Source organism: Protobothrops mucrosquamatus, unplaced genomic scaffold (genome assembly GCF_001527695.2).
Source record: "Protobothrops mucrosquamatus isolate PMUCROS unplaced genomic scaffold, P.Mucros_1.0 scaffold_247, whole genome shotgun sequence".
Taxonomy (NCBI): domain Eukaryota; kingdom Metazoa; phylum Chordata; class Lepidosauria; order Squamata; family Viperidae; genus Protobothrops; species Protobothrops mucrosquamatus.
This window is the reverse complement of record NW_015386323.1, coordinates 412606-426800: the sequence shown is the minus strand read 5'-3', so window position 1 is coordinate 426800 and position 14195 is coordinate 412606. Positions and strand designations below refer to the sequence as shown.

The 14195-nt window shown below is 38.1% G+C and overlaps 1 protein-coding gene across 1 annotated transcript in view; it reads left to right on the top strand.

The window, feature by feature from the left end:
* Positions 1-14195, top strand: part of WIZ (WIZ zinc finger) — a 54063-nt gene that overhangs the window by 18297 nt on the left and 21571 nt on the right. Inside the window, exons 2-4 of the mRNA XM_029287115.1 lie at positions 4319-4376; positions 5900-8427; positions 8637-9002. Coding sequence (XP_029142948.1) covers positions 4319-4376; positions 5900-8427; positions 8637-9002 — 2952 coding nt within the window. The remainder of the gene's footprint in view (positions 1-4318; positions 4377-5899; positions 8428-8636; positions 9003-14195) is intronic.

Here is a 14195-nt window from a genome sequence, read left to right as displayed (position 1 = left end):
TACCAGCATTTGGGTCCTGACAAGATAAATTCTGTACTAAATTCTTGTATACATGAACCTGTGGTAGAACGAACTTCAAACAGTCATGAAACTGTGTCTTGGTTCTAAACCATGTAGGATATGATGACTTATCAATTTTGTTGTTGTAAAAAATGATTTAAAACGATTCAAGATTTGGGTTTATATTACACTCTAACCATCTTTATCGACGTTGTATTGCCTTTCCAAATAAGAAAATGTAGTCATGCAAAAAATGTGGATATACAGTACTGTAATATGAAACATATTTTGGAAAAGTTAGCCAATCGGGATATATGTATGCTTATAATTAGAGGGGACTGCAAATATTCTGATTTTGGCACAATTCATATTTTCAAAAGAAATTTCTTTTGGTTTATTCTCAAAAATACTGCAAGAATATAACTTTAGCCATTTCTACATATTCTTTTTTTTAAATATGTGATTCATCCTCAAAAGACTGTCAACATTTGAAAGAAAATATTTGTAAGTAGTAGGATAAAAAGGAATCATTCAGAGTTTGCTGAGTTAGAATAAATTAGACCATGGGGAGGAATATGAAGATTTCTGAGATACTTATTTTTGTTTCAGTTTGAATAAGTAACCACATTATGATAGCTAATCCAAAATCTAATGTTACGGATAAAATTTCCTAGAAAAGAAACAGACTAGTTCAAAATATAGCAATAGCACTTAGCAATAGCACTTAGACTTATATACCTCTGCACAGTACTTTACAGCATTCTCTGAGTGGTTTAGAAATGTCAGCATATTATCCCCAATAATCTGGGTCTTCATTTTACCGGCGCAATAAGGATGGAAGGCTGAGTCAAACGAACTCCTGGCTGTGGACAGAGTCAGGCTGTAATACTGTTAAGATTGGTGACACGGTGGTGTGTTGATTTTAGATATATAATGTAATATCGATGAACTATATAACACAGTAATTCAGTGTCACCTGAGAATCGTCAGTGTATGACCTTTGTCTAAAAGGGTACCACTAGATAGGGAAAAGACCATAAAAGTCCAAAAGGTTATCTTGTGAGTAGTGGTGATATTGACTCAGACAGGTGCTTCCTGCTGGTTGGTCTCTTTATTTCCACCTTTCCCAGCCTAGAGCCTTCACTAGAAAACCATGTCTTTACATAATGTGTGTCTGAATTTGAATATGATCATTTGTGCCTTGAGTGAGAACTCTGGATTGATTTGTTCAATGATTTATTTGTTATTGCTATCCATAATATTCTTAGAAGTCTTCTCCAACCCCAAAGTTCAAAAGTGGCAATACTTTTCCTATCCTGCTTCCAATTTTTGCTTCCATCAAATGTCACAGAGAACGCCATGATTCTATCTTTGTAGGTATAGACACAACCAACATTTAAATACAGTATCTTTTTCAAGGCCTTCCTATGATGTATTTCAAGTGCTAGTCTGTGGCATATTCATTGCTTGCTTGTTCCTTTACTGTTGATGGTTGATTTTAAAAAGCAGAAGCTATCCACCACTTCAATATCGTCATCATCAGTCCAGGGCTGGTTGATTATTCTGCCTGTTGTCATTAGTTTGGTCTTCTTTAAATTCAACCTTAGTCCCATTTTTTTCAGTGTGCTCCTTGATTTTAAATCCTTTGTATTTTTAACTATCAGAGTTGATCGGTGATTAATAATCAACTATCATCATTGCACAGTTTATTGATACTTCTTCCTCCACTTAAGTCACACTCATCTTCTTCTTACCCAGCTTCTCTTAATATATATTCAGCATATAGATTGAATAAATAAGGAGAGAGCATGCAGCCTTGTCCCACTCCTTTGCCAACCTGGAGCCAGCCTGTTTCATAAAGTTCTGTCTATATTGTAGTTTCCTGACTTGTATATACATTTTTCATGAGGACAATGAGATTCCCATTTTTACAAGCATTTTCCACAGCTTGATGTGATGAACATAACCAAAGACATTCCTATAATCAATGAAGGAGATTCTAAATTATTTCTGGTATTTTGGGCTATCTCAATTATCCAGTGTGCATCAGCATAATGTCTGATGTTCCTTGGCCTTTTCTAAAGCCAGCTTGAACATCTGGCATGTCTTTTTCCATGTAGTGCTCTAATCTGTATTGGATGAGCCTAAGCATTATTTGTGCTAGCATGTGAAATTAAGGATACTGTACAATACTTTGCACACTCTGTTAAGCTTCCTTTTTTGGTATTAGTATGTAGATTGACCTCTTCCAATCTGTTGGCCACTATGTCATTCTCCAAATATGCTGGCATAGGTTAGTTAAGAGCTTTTACTGATTCTTCTTCTGTTAGCTTGCCAAATTTCTGTGGTTATTCTATCAGTTCCTGTAGCCTTCAGACTTGGTAGTCAAAAACATGCTGATCTAACTTCATCTTCTAGTACTAGAGATTCTTATAAGTAGGGAATATTTTCTAAGAAATCTTGGTTGTTGACATCTTACTGTACAGTATTTCAGTACGCTCCTTCTACTTTTGTTTAATTTCTTTTGAATCTATTGCTATCTGTCCATTGGTATTTTTTAGCATACCACTTCAAGGTTGGAACTACTACTGAGTTCAGAGATCTTTTGAAAGACATTCCTTGTTTTTCCATATCTGTTTCCATTTTCAGCGTCTTTACACATGTTATTGAAATACTGCTTCTTGTCTCTACTAACAAGTCTCGGTAATTCTTTGTTAAATTTCTTTCTGAGATTTTGGTCTTTCTTGGCTTTGGCTTCTCTTCTTGGCAATTTCTTTGGCTTGTTTTGACTCATTTTTTACTTTCTTCTGTTTTTTCATTTCTGGCAGTCTCTTTTCACATTAATCCTTAAAGAAGTCATTCTTCAAATTCTTTCCACTGTTCCTCTCTTCTTCTATCAGAACCTCAAAACAATTCCTAATTAATCCTTGAAAATGGTGAGTATATATGTTCAAGATCATCTCATACAAATTAACTAGTTTCCTTCTTGTTTAGTTTAACTTGGAATTTGCATATGAGCATTTTGGGATCGGTTCTACAGTCAGCACCTGGCCATGTCTTTAATGCTATAATTGAGTTACTTCATTTAGTAACAAAATAATCAATTTCATATCCATATATTCCATCTGGTAATGTTCATGTATTGAGGTATTGTTTTGGTTGTTTGAAGCCAGTGTTAGCTTTGAAGAATACCCCCAACCACAATGAGGAGGTACCACTGCACTTTATGAGGGGACATAATAGACTTTTTAAAAATGTAAAATACTGCCATTTCTGACTCTCATTTCTTCACATTATAACTTGTGGAAAACTAGGGTTTTTTTCTAACCGATCTAGAAGATATTAACAGAAAAACAGAATAAGGGACCTTGGAGATCTTCTAGTCCAACCCCCTACTCAGGCAGAAAGTCCAATACCATTTCAGACAAATGGTTGTCCAATCTCTTCTTAAAAATCTCCAGTGTTGGAGCATCTACAACTTCTGGAGACAAGTCATTCCACTGATCAATTGTTCTAACTGTCAGGAAAGTTCTCCTCAGTTCTAGGTTGCTTCTCTCCTTGATTAGTTTCCATCCGTTGCTTCTTGTCCTGCCTTCAGGTGCTTTGGAGAATAGCTTGACTCCCTCCTCTTTGTGGCAACCCTTGAGATATTGGAACACTGCTATCGTGTCACCCCTAGTCTTTTTTTTTAATTAAACTAGATATACCCAATTCCAGCAACCGTTCTTCGTATGTTTTAGCCTCCAATTCCCTAATCATCTTTGTTGCTCTTCTTTGTACTCTTTCTAGAATATCAACATCCTTTTTATATTATGGTGACCAAAACTGGATGAAATATTGCAAGTGTGGTCTTACCAAGGCATTATAAAGTGGTACTAACATTTCATGTGATCTTGATTTTATCCCTCTGTTAATGTAGCCTATGTGTTACTTCTTTCTTGAGTGCGATTTAGAAAATGCAAAATATGTGGTGTCACCCGTAGTAGTGGTGAAATTACTCAAACAAAACCAAGCACGGCTAAATAATCTGACTTGTATAAGAAAAATTCATGGACATGCTTAATTTCAAATCTGTTGTTATTTATTTTAAACTGCTCTACTGCAAAAATGATTATATCAAATTGTTTGTGTTCAAGATTAAATAGCGTGGGTTAGAAATCCCATGCTTATCCACAATCACCCCCATGAAGGCACACAAGCTGGGTGAGTTTATCTGCTAGGAAGGCTGTATTGCTTTGAAATTACATGATTGTAAATTATACAAAACCCTCAGTATTCTGTACTGCCAGCTTGTAATGTTACTTTTTCTCTCTTGCAGATGAGGTCAGCCAGTCTCATGGTATCATATCTATCACAACTCACAAGAAAGAAGCCTGGTAAGTGTTCGCATTTATGAGAATGACTTAGCTTAGCATTTTAACATTCTGTGGACCACTTTAGTTTTCACTTGCATTGGAACACTAAGCTTAATTTAATGTCGTGCAAAATAAAATGTATAAACTCACCCATATAATTCTTCTGGGAAAATTCCATAGCCTGTCTTTGAATTGAGGCATAATTAAGCCAGATACATGTACCTTTTAGATAAATGGATAACATACAACATGTTTACTACTTGAGGATTGATCCTGAGTACATTTATTTGGGAATGTACTCAGTGTAAAAAAAAGTGTAAAATTGTGGAAGACTGTGCCAGAAAAAAATGAATATGGTCAGAGTTGGTGTAATATCATCCTTTAATCATTTAAGTAGTATGTTGCTTCATATTTTAATAGTCCTTGCTGCTATATCAATAATGTAGGGGAAGTGTGGCTGTGAAACTAAACAAGAGTTTCAGTCTCCCCTATTATTAAACGTTCTGGCTGAGACTGCTGGGGGTATTTTGGTAAATCCAAAGGCCATAATTTCTGCATCCCTTTTCTATATGCTCAGCAAATAATATGTACACATACTTTCTCAGGTGGACATATGTGCTGTAGAATAGAATAGAATAATAAACTTTATTGTCATTTTGAATGTACACTAATTGGCATACATTAAAATGAAATTTCATTGCATTCAGCTCTCAAAGGGTCACTATCTCCAATATACACTATGTAAATATGACAAAAATAAATAAATAAATACAAAATTATGCATATACCTACATATATTATATGACACAGAGAAACAACATAGTCTACATTGGATTATGTATACATGTGCGTGGCAAGAAAAACGAATCTTGCGAGTTTACCAGATGGATGGCATAGCGAACAAAGCTATTACAGAATTGGGTCATCCTGTTAGAAATACTTCGAAACCTCCTCCCAGAGGGGAGCAACAGAAACAGACCGTAATGTGGATGTGTGGGGTCTCTAACAATACTTTGAGCTCTAAGCACACACACACACACACACACACACACACAGAGAGAGAGAGAGAGAGAGAGAGAGAGAGAGAGAATCTACCATCCAAAAGTGAACAAGGAATGTAAAAGAAATGGATGCAATGATGCAAATTTACAGAATATTGAATGAGAAAGCAGTTGCCAATACTGAATGAGGAATCAGTTGCCAAGAGGCCGGAGGATATGAGAACCAATTTTTATGCATGTTAAATACACACAAAAACCCCTATTAACTTTTTCGTGTTTTGAAAGGTTGTCATTTGAGTTGCCTTCGTTCAATAATTGTTGCCTTACAATGCACCATTTCAACCAGTGGAAGGTTACAAACAAACACAAGAGTTTTCACAGTATAAAGATAGTTCCTTGGGGATTATTATTAATTGTTTCTTTTTAAACTGGCATTGGACTTAGAACAATTATACTTTAATAGTCATATAGACTAATAAAAAATTGTCTTGAAATAGTTTAATTTATAGTTTTTAACTGACATGCCTTGACTGTTCTTTTCAGCAACAAGACAGAAGACTGTTTAAAATTCAGGAAAGGCTGTTGTAAAGCAGATCCTAACAGATCCGTGGATCAAAGAAGCACGAATGTCTTGTGGGATTGCTCTACACTGGAGACAATGGGTAGTGTCTCCAGGGAGGAAAGCACTTTAGAAAAACTTTCTGGTTTGAAGGATTCAGTGAACTCTAAGGAAGCTGAATGGAGAAATCCTTGTAATCCAAAGGAATTCACTTCTGCAATGGAATCCAAACTCATAACAATGCTTCAGGTGAATACTAAGGATTTAGAAAGGGAGACCGAGCACTTACACTCTCAGGCTTCACCACCACTTGTTGGCATACAGACTGTTAGTGAAGATGAAAGATACCACAGCAGTGAACCAAAGCATGTAGACACCTTCAGCAAAGAACACTTAAACAAAAGTCAAGTGTTGGAGAAAAAAGACTTTCACAGATTTGACTGGATTTCTGGGCACAGAGAAGGGCATGGGCCGCTCCCCCAAAACATGAGTAAATCACCAGATGCAGAAACAAACCTATCTATTAAGGGACAGTCTACGCGAGAAGCTTCTTTGCTGGCTTTGCCAGTGTTTAGAAAAATGCTAAATCCCCACTTAAATAAAGCAAACAGTGTAGAGTGTGTGTTCTCTCCTTGGAAGGGACAGGCAGTGGATTCTGATATAGATGAAATAAGTTCTGCTAATCCAACTGACTGGGCATTAGAGAAATCAGGACTTCAGACAGCTATGGATCTTGTTGTCCATAAACATGGTTGGACTGTTACCGACAAAGACACTATGGAACCTGTTCCCCTGAAGTCTGTGGAATCTCCTTCCTGTAGCACTTTTGATGAAACAAGACCTTATACGTGCAATGTCCTTTTGGAGGAGCAAGAAAAAGACCATGTTGGCCAGGAAGGGGATCCAACTGTTTACACATGCATTGAGTGTAGCATCTATTTTAAGATGAAAGAACATTTGATGGATCATATGCTTCAGCATAACAGAGGAATGAAGCTGGATCAGGACAGAGAAGACACTAGAGGTCTGGATCAGTTGACCTGTAATGAGTGTGGATGGGTTTTTGGGGACATTGACTCTCTAGACCAGCACAGGAGGCTTCATCAGCAATCAAGAGAAAGAATCATTGAAGAAATTCAGAAGCTTAATGAATTATCAGATGAAGGGCGAGATGCCAGGCTACAATGCCCAAAATGTGTGTTTGGAACCAATTCTTCTAAAGTGTTTGTTCAGCATGCAAAAATGCATGTTAGGGAGAGGAAAAATCAAGGTTTGAAGAATGTGTTTGGCAGTTCTGTTTGCAATGAACCACAGAACAGCTCTATGCACAATGTGTATAAACATTTCAGGCCAAATGAACATATATCTCAAGTTGCACACAATGCACACAGTAGAAGTAAAAAGCTTAGCATTTGCACGCTTTGCAGCTTCCCTGCACCAAATGAAAATATTTTAAAAGAACACATGAAATATGCTCATTCCCACCTGCCATGGAACATAGAGACTTTGGAAGCAGACATGAACCAGCCTGGAACTAGTAGAGATGACTATAACCCTAGCAAGTCAGGAAGATTTTTAGAAAGTGATTATTTGAGCAAAACAGACAGACGCTTTCCAGAGCACCACTGTGACACTATGCCCCACTACAACTCTTTCCTTGACTGCACAGCAGGTCATCCAAAACTTCATAAAACTAATGGCACTAATATAAAGGACATCCCAATGCCAGGATATCGGGCTAGGAAACGAGCTCCTTATAACTCTTCACAGAATGTCTTGGCAATGTCCGCTCTTACCTCATCAAAAGCTTATTCTCCATATGCCTTGAACCAAATGATAAATAAAAGCACAATTCTGCCACTTGAGGCTGAGAGAGAGAATTTCCAAAGCCATTCAGGTGGGTTAGAGGAACAACCATGCAAGTGGTTATCTATAAACAATAGGACAACTGAAGAAGAATTTCCTTTGAGGACAGAAATAGAATTAGCACAGAAGAGATACTTTAAACCTTTTGTTATTCCTCAATCTGCCTTGGAACTCAAAAGGACATTTGCAGGCACTTTGAAGGCAATGGATTGTACAACCCTATCAACAGGTCAGCAACAGCAGTTACATCAAATGATTCCTATTGTTCTTGTTGAGGAAATTAATATTTGTCCCAAAAAGAGGAAGAAACCGAAGATGAAGAATCTGAGAAAAAAGATGTCACCTGCAAGACACTTTGGAATGGAGGAATCTCTTCCTTTAGGTGTATTTCTGTTCGATTCCTCTCTAGAAGGATCTCTTGAACTGGATGATCTTCTGGGTACAGATTCCACAATACTGAAAAATGAGGAGAGAAAATGCCCGTATTGTCCTGATAGATTCCACAATGGGATTGGTCTAGCCAATCATGTACGGGGCCACCTGAACAGGGTGGGTGTGAGCTACAATGTCCGTCACTTCATCTCTGCAGAAGAAGTGAAAGCTATTGAACAAAAATTTTCCTTCCAAAAGAAGAAGAAAAAAGGTAGTATGTATTCATTTTGTATTTTTTCAGTATTTCTATATTTTTTTTTATTTCCTTGAAGATGGGTATGTATGCTCTCCAATTTTCTTTTCCGAAAACATTTTCACAATATCTTTGTAATAGCTGGATATTATTACGTTATGATCTAATAGGAGTATAAATGGCCTCTCAGTTTTATTATATAACACTGATTATTATTTTGTTTTTCATAGTTGCAAACTTTGATCCAAGTACGTTCAGTTTAATGAGATGTGAATTCTGTGGAGCTGGCTTTGACACACGTGCAGGGTTGTCCAGCCACGCCAGGGCCCACCTGCGAGATTTTGGCATCACTAACTGGGAGCTTACCATTTCACCAATTAATATCTTGAAGGAACTACTAGCCAATTCATCTGAACACCCCATGCTGCAGTATGTGATGGAAACAGATCCCTCATCTCCAAATGAAGAAGGAGAGATGCTTGGGTTCGGGCCCTGCAAAACCACAGTCCCCATATCTGATTACACCATTTCACAATCAACTTTTTCCCCTTTCCCTTCTTCCTGGGGTGATGAGACCATGCAGGCTTTCAGACATGGTAAGCACCTTTTAAACTGTATGTGTATCCAGGAAACAGTGCCAATACAATTTAAATATTCTGCCTTCTCTAGTTTCCTTCATAATAGCATGATATAAATGGTGGTGTTTGCTAAAAACGTATGAATAAGCTGAAGTGGAGTGTGTTTTAAAGGTCCGTGGAGGAGGGCCATAGAAAGCTGATTTATAACAGGGGGCATTTGTTTTCACTGGTATGACTTAATTTTGTATGTCTCTCATAGGAGGGGAAAAAGGGCCAAATGACAAAATATATGCCCTGATGCAAATACACCATTACATACAGAAGCACTGCAAGAATGTAGTTTACCTTTTGACATCACAAAATATTAGTTTATTATACAGGCTTCTTCCTAATTTCAGCTTAACTTAGCCTGTACCTTGCTTTAGAGCTAGAGTTTTGAAGAAAAGTAAGAAAAGGAGAAAATAAAGAAATAGAACAGGAAGAATTGGACTTTAGGGAAAAATGTTTAAAAGTATATGGGTGCTTCCAGATTAAGTGCTTACAACAGATAGACCTAAAGTGTGCCTTTTTTTCCCTTTCATAACAGTGATATGGGGTTTTGTTTGCTTGGGTTTTTTTGATAAGCAAGAAAATGAAGAAATGGGAAGAAAGCACAAATATGATCCCCCCCCCCCTGATTTTAATCTCCCTTATTTCATGGAAATGATTTCAATAAAATACTTCAGAAGTATGACACAATGGACAAAAATCTAAGAACTCAACATAGATCTAAACTATAATAGGCTGGTCTGAAACATATTGCATTAAATTTTACCAGGAGATATCGTACTACCAGAGAGAGAAGAGATTTTTTTTTTAAAAAAGCAAAATAAATTAATGTAATAAATGATTGAGGCCAACAGTAGAGACCTAATCATCTCATGGTTGGACTATTGTATGCGCTTTACATGGGGCTGCCCTTGAAGACAATTCAGAGATTTCAGCTGGTGCAGAGTGTGGTGGTGTGGGCAGTTCTTGGGGCCCAAAGAATAGCCCATGTAACACTACTGCCCTGCTTGCTGCATTTGCTGCCAGTCTGCTTCCCGTGCAACTCAAGGTGAACCCTTCATGGCATGGGTCCAGCCTACCTGAGTGACCATCTCATCCCACCGGGATTGGCTCATCTCATCCATGCCGACAGAGGAAGCATGCTGCCAGCCCCATCAGCCCAATTATTCCAGCTAGGAGAAGGGCCTTCTCTGGTGTTGCATGTGCCCTCTGGAACATCTTGTCCCATGGTGTGAGGCCAGCCCCAACCTTCATGACCTTTCATAAGGTCCTAAAGACCTGGTTGTGCCAGTTGGCTTGCGGCCTCAATGGGAGATCATCACAGTGGAGGTGGTTGATCAGTTAACAGCAGATCCTGCCTTCCCCCCATCGTGCCCCCCTCCTCATCTGTAATTGGATCATAACATTTGTGGGTATATATTTATTTATATGTGCATATGTATAAATTACACTGTATATGATATGCAGTGTATTTCCTCTGAGGCCTCTGTTCAGGGACTTGCTTTCTCCTCTTGACTTTTGATCTAGAGGCTGAGTGATCCATTTGTCTTCCCCATTCAGCCTCAGAATGCTGGGAACGAAGTAAACTTCGACAGTAGAATTCATATATTTATACCAAGAATACTAACAAAATAAATATCACTTAAATTTCAAATGCTAAGATTTCTGTTTACTGCTGAATATTAGCAGTGTGAATTTGGAATGCTATGGGAAATGCATATAGGCACATATTGCCTACTTCTGCTTTAGAAGAGAAAAGTACAAATGTGATGAAGGCATCAGTTTGTAACGTGACCAATAACACATCCTCATTATATGGAAAATGACCAAGCCAGGGTATCTTTAATTAGCTTGAGATTATTGTTGGGGAAAAGCAATTTAAAGAGATGATGGTGAGACAGTTTCAGTCTGTGAAATGCTGAACCACATTCACACTATAATAAATCAGTAGGTAACTTTTCAAAGCGGCATAGCTAGAATTGTCTGAAAAACAAGCATTGATGTCATAATGCAATCCTTATTACGGTAATTTTCTTCCTAATACTTAAGCAATCAATTTTAACCTTTATAGCGTTGTTAAATCATGCTTTTATGAGATGTTACAAGATGGATACACAAGCAACATATGAAATATGGATGATAAAGATGAGATGATGATGATGATAATGATTTCAGGAAAAGCTGAAACATTAATTAAAGAAAGCTTCCTTGATAAAATTAATATGGAGACATAATCATCTAACGCCAACTAGGGCCCTATAGTGGATAGAAAAAAAGATGCCAGATGGTCTATCTGGCCTTAGGAACGGCCGAAGTGTAGGAGACATTATTGCTGATGCATGCTGGATAATTCAGAAAGCCAAAGAATACAAAAAAGAAGTCAGTGTATGCCTCATCAGTTAGAGAAAAGCCTTTGATTGTGTTGATCATGTCAAGTTGTGGAAAGTGCTGAGAAAAGCTTGGAATTCCAGAACATCTCATTGTCCTCTGAAACAATGTACAGGTCAGGAAGCCACAATATGGACAGAACTTGATGAAAGAGACTGGCTTCCGATCAGCAAAGGAGTGCAACAAGACTGCATGCTCTCTTCTTATTTATTCAACCTATATGACAAATATATATTAAGGGAAGCTGGATTGGAAGAAGATGAGCATGGTTTTAAACTGGAGGAAGAAAAATCAATAACCTGCATTATACTGATGACGCTATTCTGATAGCTAAAAACGCAAAGGGTCTGCAGTCCCCAGTATTAAAAGAGTGAAAAAATGGACTAAAATTAAAGAAGACCAAACTAATGACAGGAAGTAGAACAATCAGCCTTAGAATTTACAATGAAGATATCAAAGTGGAGGATAGACAGAACATAAAAAGCAATTTAGGATTAACCATCAATATGAAGGAATAAGCAGTCAAGAAATATGCTGCAGACTAGCACTCGGTAGAACAGCCACGAAGGCCTTGGAAAAGATACTCAAGTGCTGTGATGTGTCTGTACTTACGAAGATCAAAATTTTGCAGGCCATAGTATTCCCTGTGACACTCTGTAGAAGCTAAAGATAGACTTTAAAGAAGCAAGGTGGGAAAAGTATTAATGACTTTTGGTGTTGGAGAAGACTCCTGAGAATGCCATGGCCAGCCATCCAAACCTATGGATCATTGAAGAAACCAACCCAGAATTCTCACACAAGGTACAAATGACCAGGCTCAAATTATCCTACTTCCGACATATGCAAATATCTCTTGAAAAGACTATAATTCTGGGAAAGTTGAAAGGAAAGAGGAAAACCAGTAGCAAGGTGGTTGGATTCAGATACACTGGCAATGAATATACTATTGAGAGACTTGAAAGAATAGGTTAGGGATAGATTGTCACGGAGAAGATTTATATGGTTCCTAGGAGTCAAAAAGAACTTGGAAACACATAATCAATAAAATGGAAGTTGGTTATATGTTCCAAGTATTCAAAGCATTCTGTTGTTTTTCTAATGCATTTAAATTAACAGTGAGATGACCAAACCAGTTAATGCAGTCTGGATTTGTTCAGAATATAAACAAACTGGCATAATTTTCCACTGTTAATGTATAGGAGTGGGGGCACAATGGCTCAGTAGTTAAAGATGCTGAGTTTGTCAGTTGGAAAGCTGATACCCCGGATTCGAGACCAGAGCACCGCACAACAGGGTTACTTGCCCCAGCTCCTGGCCATTGAGCAGTTTGAAAGCATGCAAATGCGAGTAGATAAACAGGTATCATTTTGGTGGGAAGGTAACAATGTTCTGTGATTCTTTGGCGTATAGTGTTAATACCACTTTATAATGCCTTGTTAAGACCACACTTGGAATATTGCATCCGGTTTTAGTCACCACGATGTAAAAAAAGATGTTGAGACTCTAGAAAGAGTGCAGAGAAGAGCAATAAAGTTGATTAGGGATTGGAGGCTAAAACATATAAAGAACGGTTGCTGGAATTGGGTATGTCTAGTTTAATGAAAAAAAAAAAAAGACTAGGGGTGACATGATAGCAGTGTTCCAATATCTCAAAGGTTGCCACAAAGAGGAGGGAGTCAAGCTATTCTCCAAAGTGCCTGAAGGCAGGACAAGAAGTAACAGGTGGAAACTAATCAAGGAGAGAAGCAGCAGCCTACAACTAAGGAGGAATTTCCTGACAGTTAGAACAATTAATCAGTGGAATGACTTGTCTCCAGAAGTTGTAGGGGCTCCAACACTGGAGATTTTTAAGAAGAGACTGGACAGACATTTGTCTGAAATGGTATTGGGCTTTCTCCCTGAGCAGAGGGTTGGATTAGAAGACCTCCAAGATCCCTTCCAACTCTGTTATTCTGTTATAGTCATGCTGGCCGCAAGACCACGGAAATGTCTTCAGGCAACGTGGCTCCCTTGGCTAAGAAACAGAGATGAGCATTTCCCCCTAGGGGTGGACAAGACTGGACAGGGGAAACCTTTACCTTAAAGCAGTGATGGCGAACCTTTTAGAGACCGAGTGCCCAAACTGCAACCCAAAACCCACTTATGTATCATAGGGTGCCGGGTGAGCGTGGCCCATTGAGTGGGTGTGGCCAATTGGGTGGGTGTGGCTGCAGTGGTAATGGCAGACTGGGCAGAACTAAAAAGTTCAATCAATCAATTCCAACGTTGCGAGATTTTTTTTTTCCTGCAAGAAATTGAAATTGATTGATTGAACCTTTTTTTTTTTTGCACACGGCGGCGGAGGCCTAAAGCGAAAAGGTTTTATAAAACCCAGCTGAAGGCCTAGGACTAGGGGGATGGCGCGCGTGCCCACAGAGAGGGCTCTGCGTGCCACCTGTGGCACGCGTGCCATAGGTTCGCCACCACGGCCTTAAAGTATAGGAAAAGAGAACTGAAAAATGATGAAATACAAGAGGAACTAATCAGTGCAGTTACAGTTTTTATTAATTGGGGGAAGAAGTATTGAAGAATTTAGAAGTTTAGTTTTAGTTTTAGTTTTATTAAATTTATACCCCGCCCTTCTCCCGGAGGACTCAGGGCGGCTTACAGCCAGTTTAAAAACAATAATACAATACAATACAAAATTTAAAAGTGATTAAAAATAAATATTTAACTAGGCCGCTTCTACTAAAAATTTTGTTAAAACCAATTTAAAATACCCCTAGGCCAGTCCTG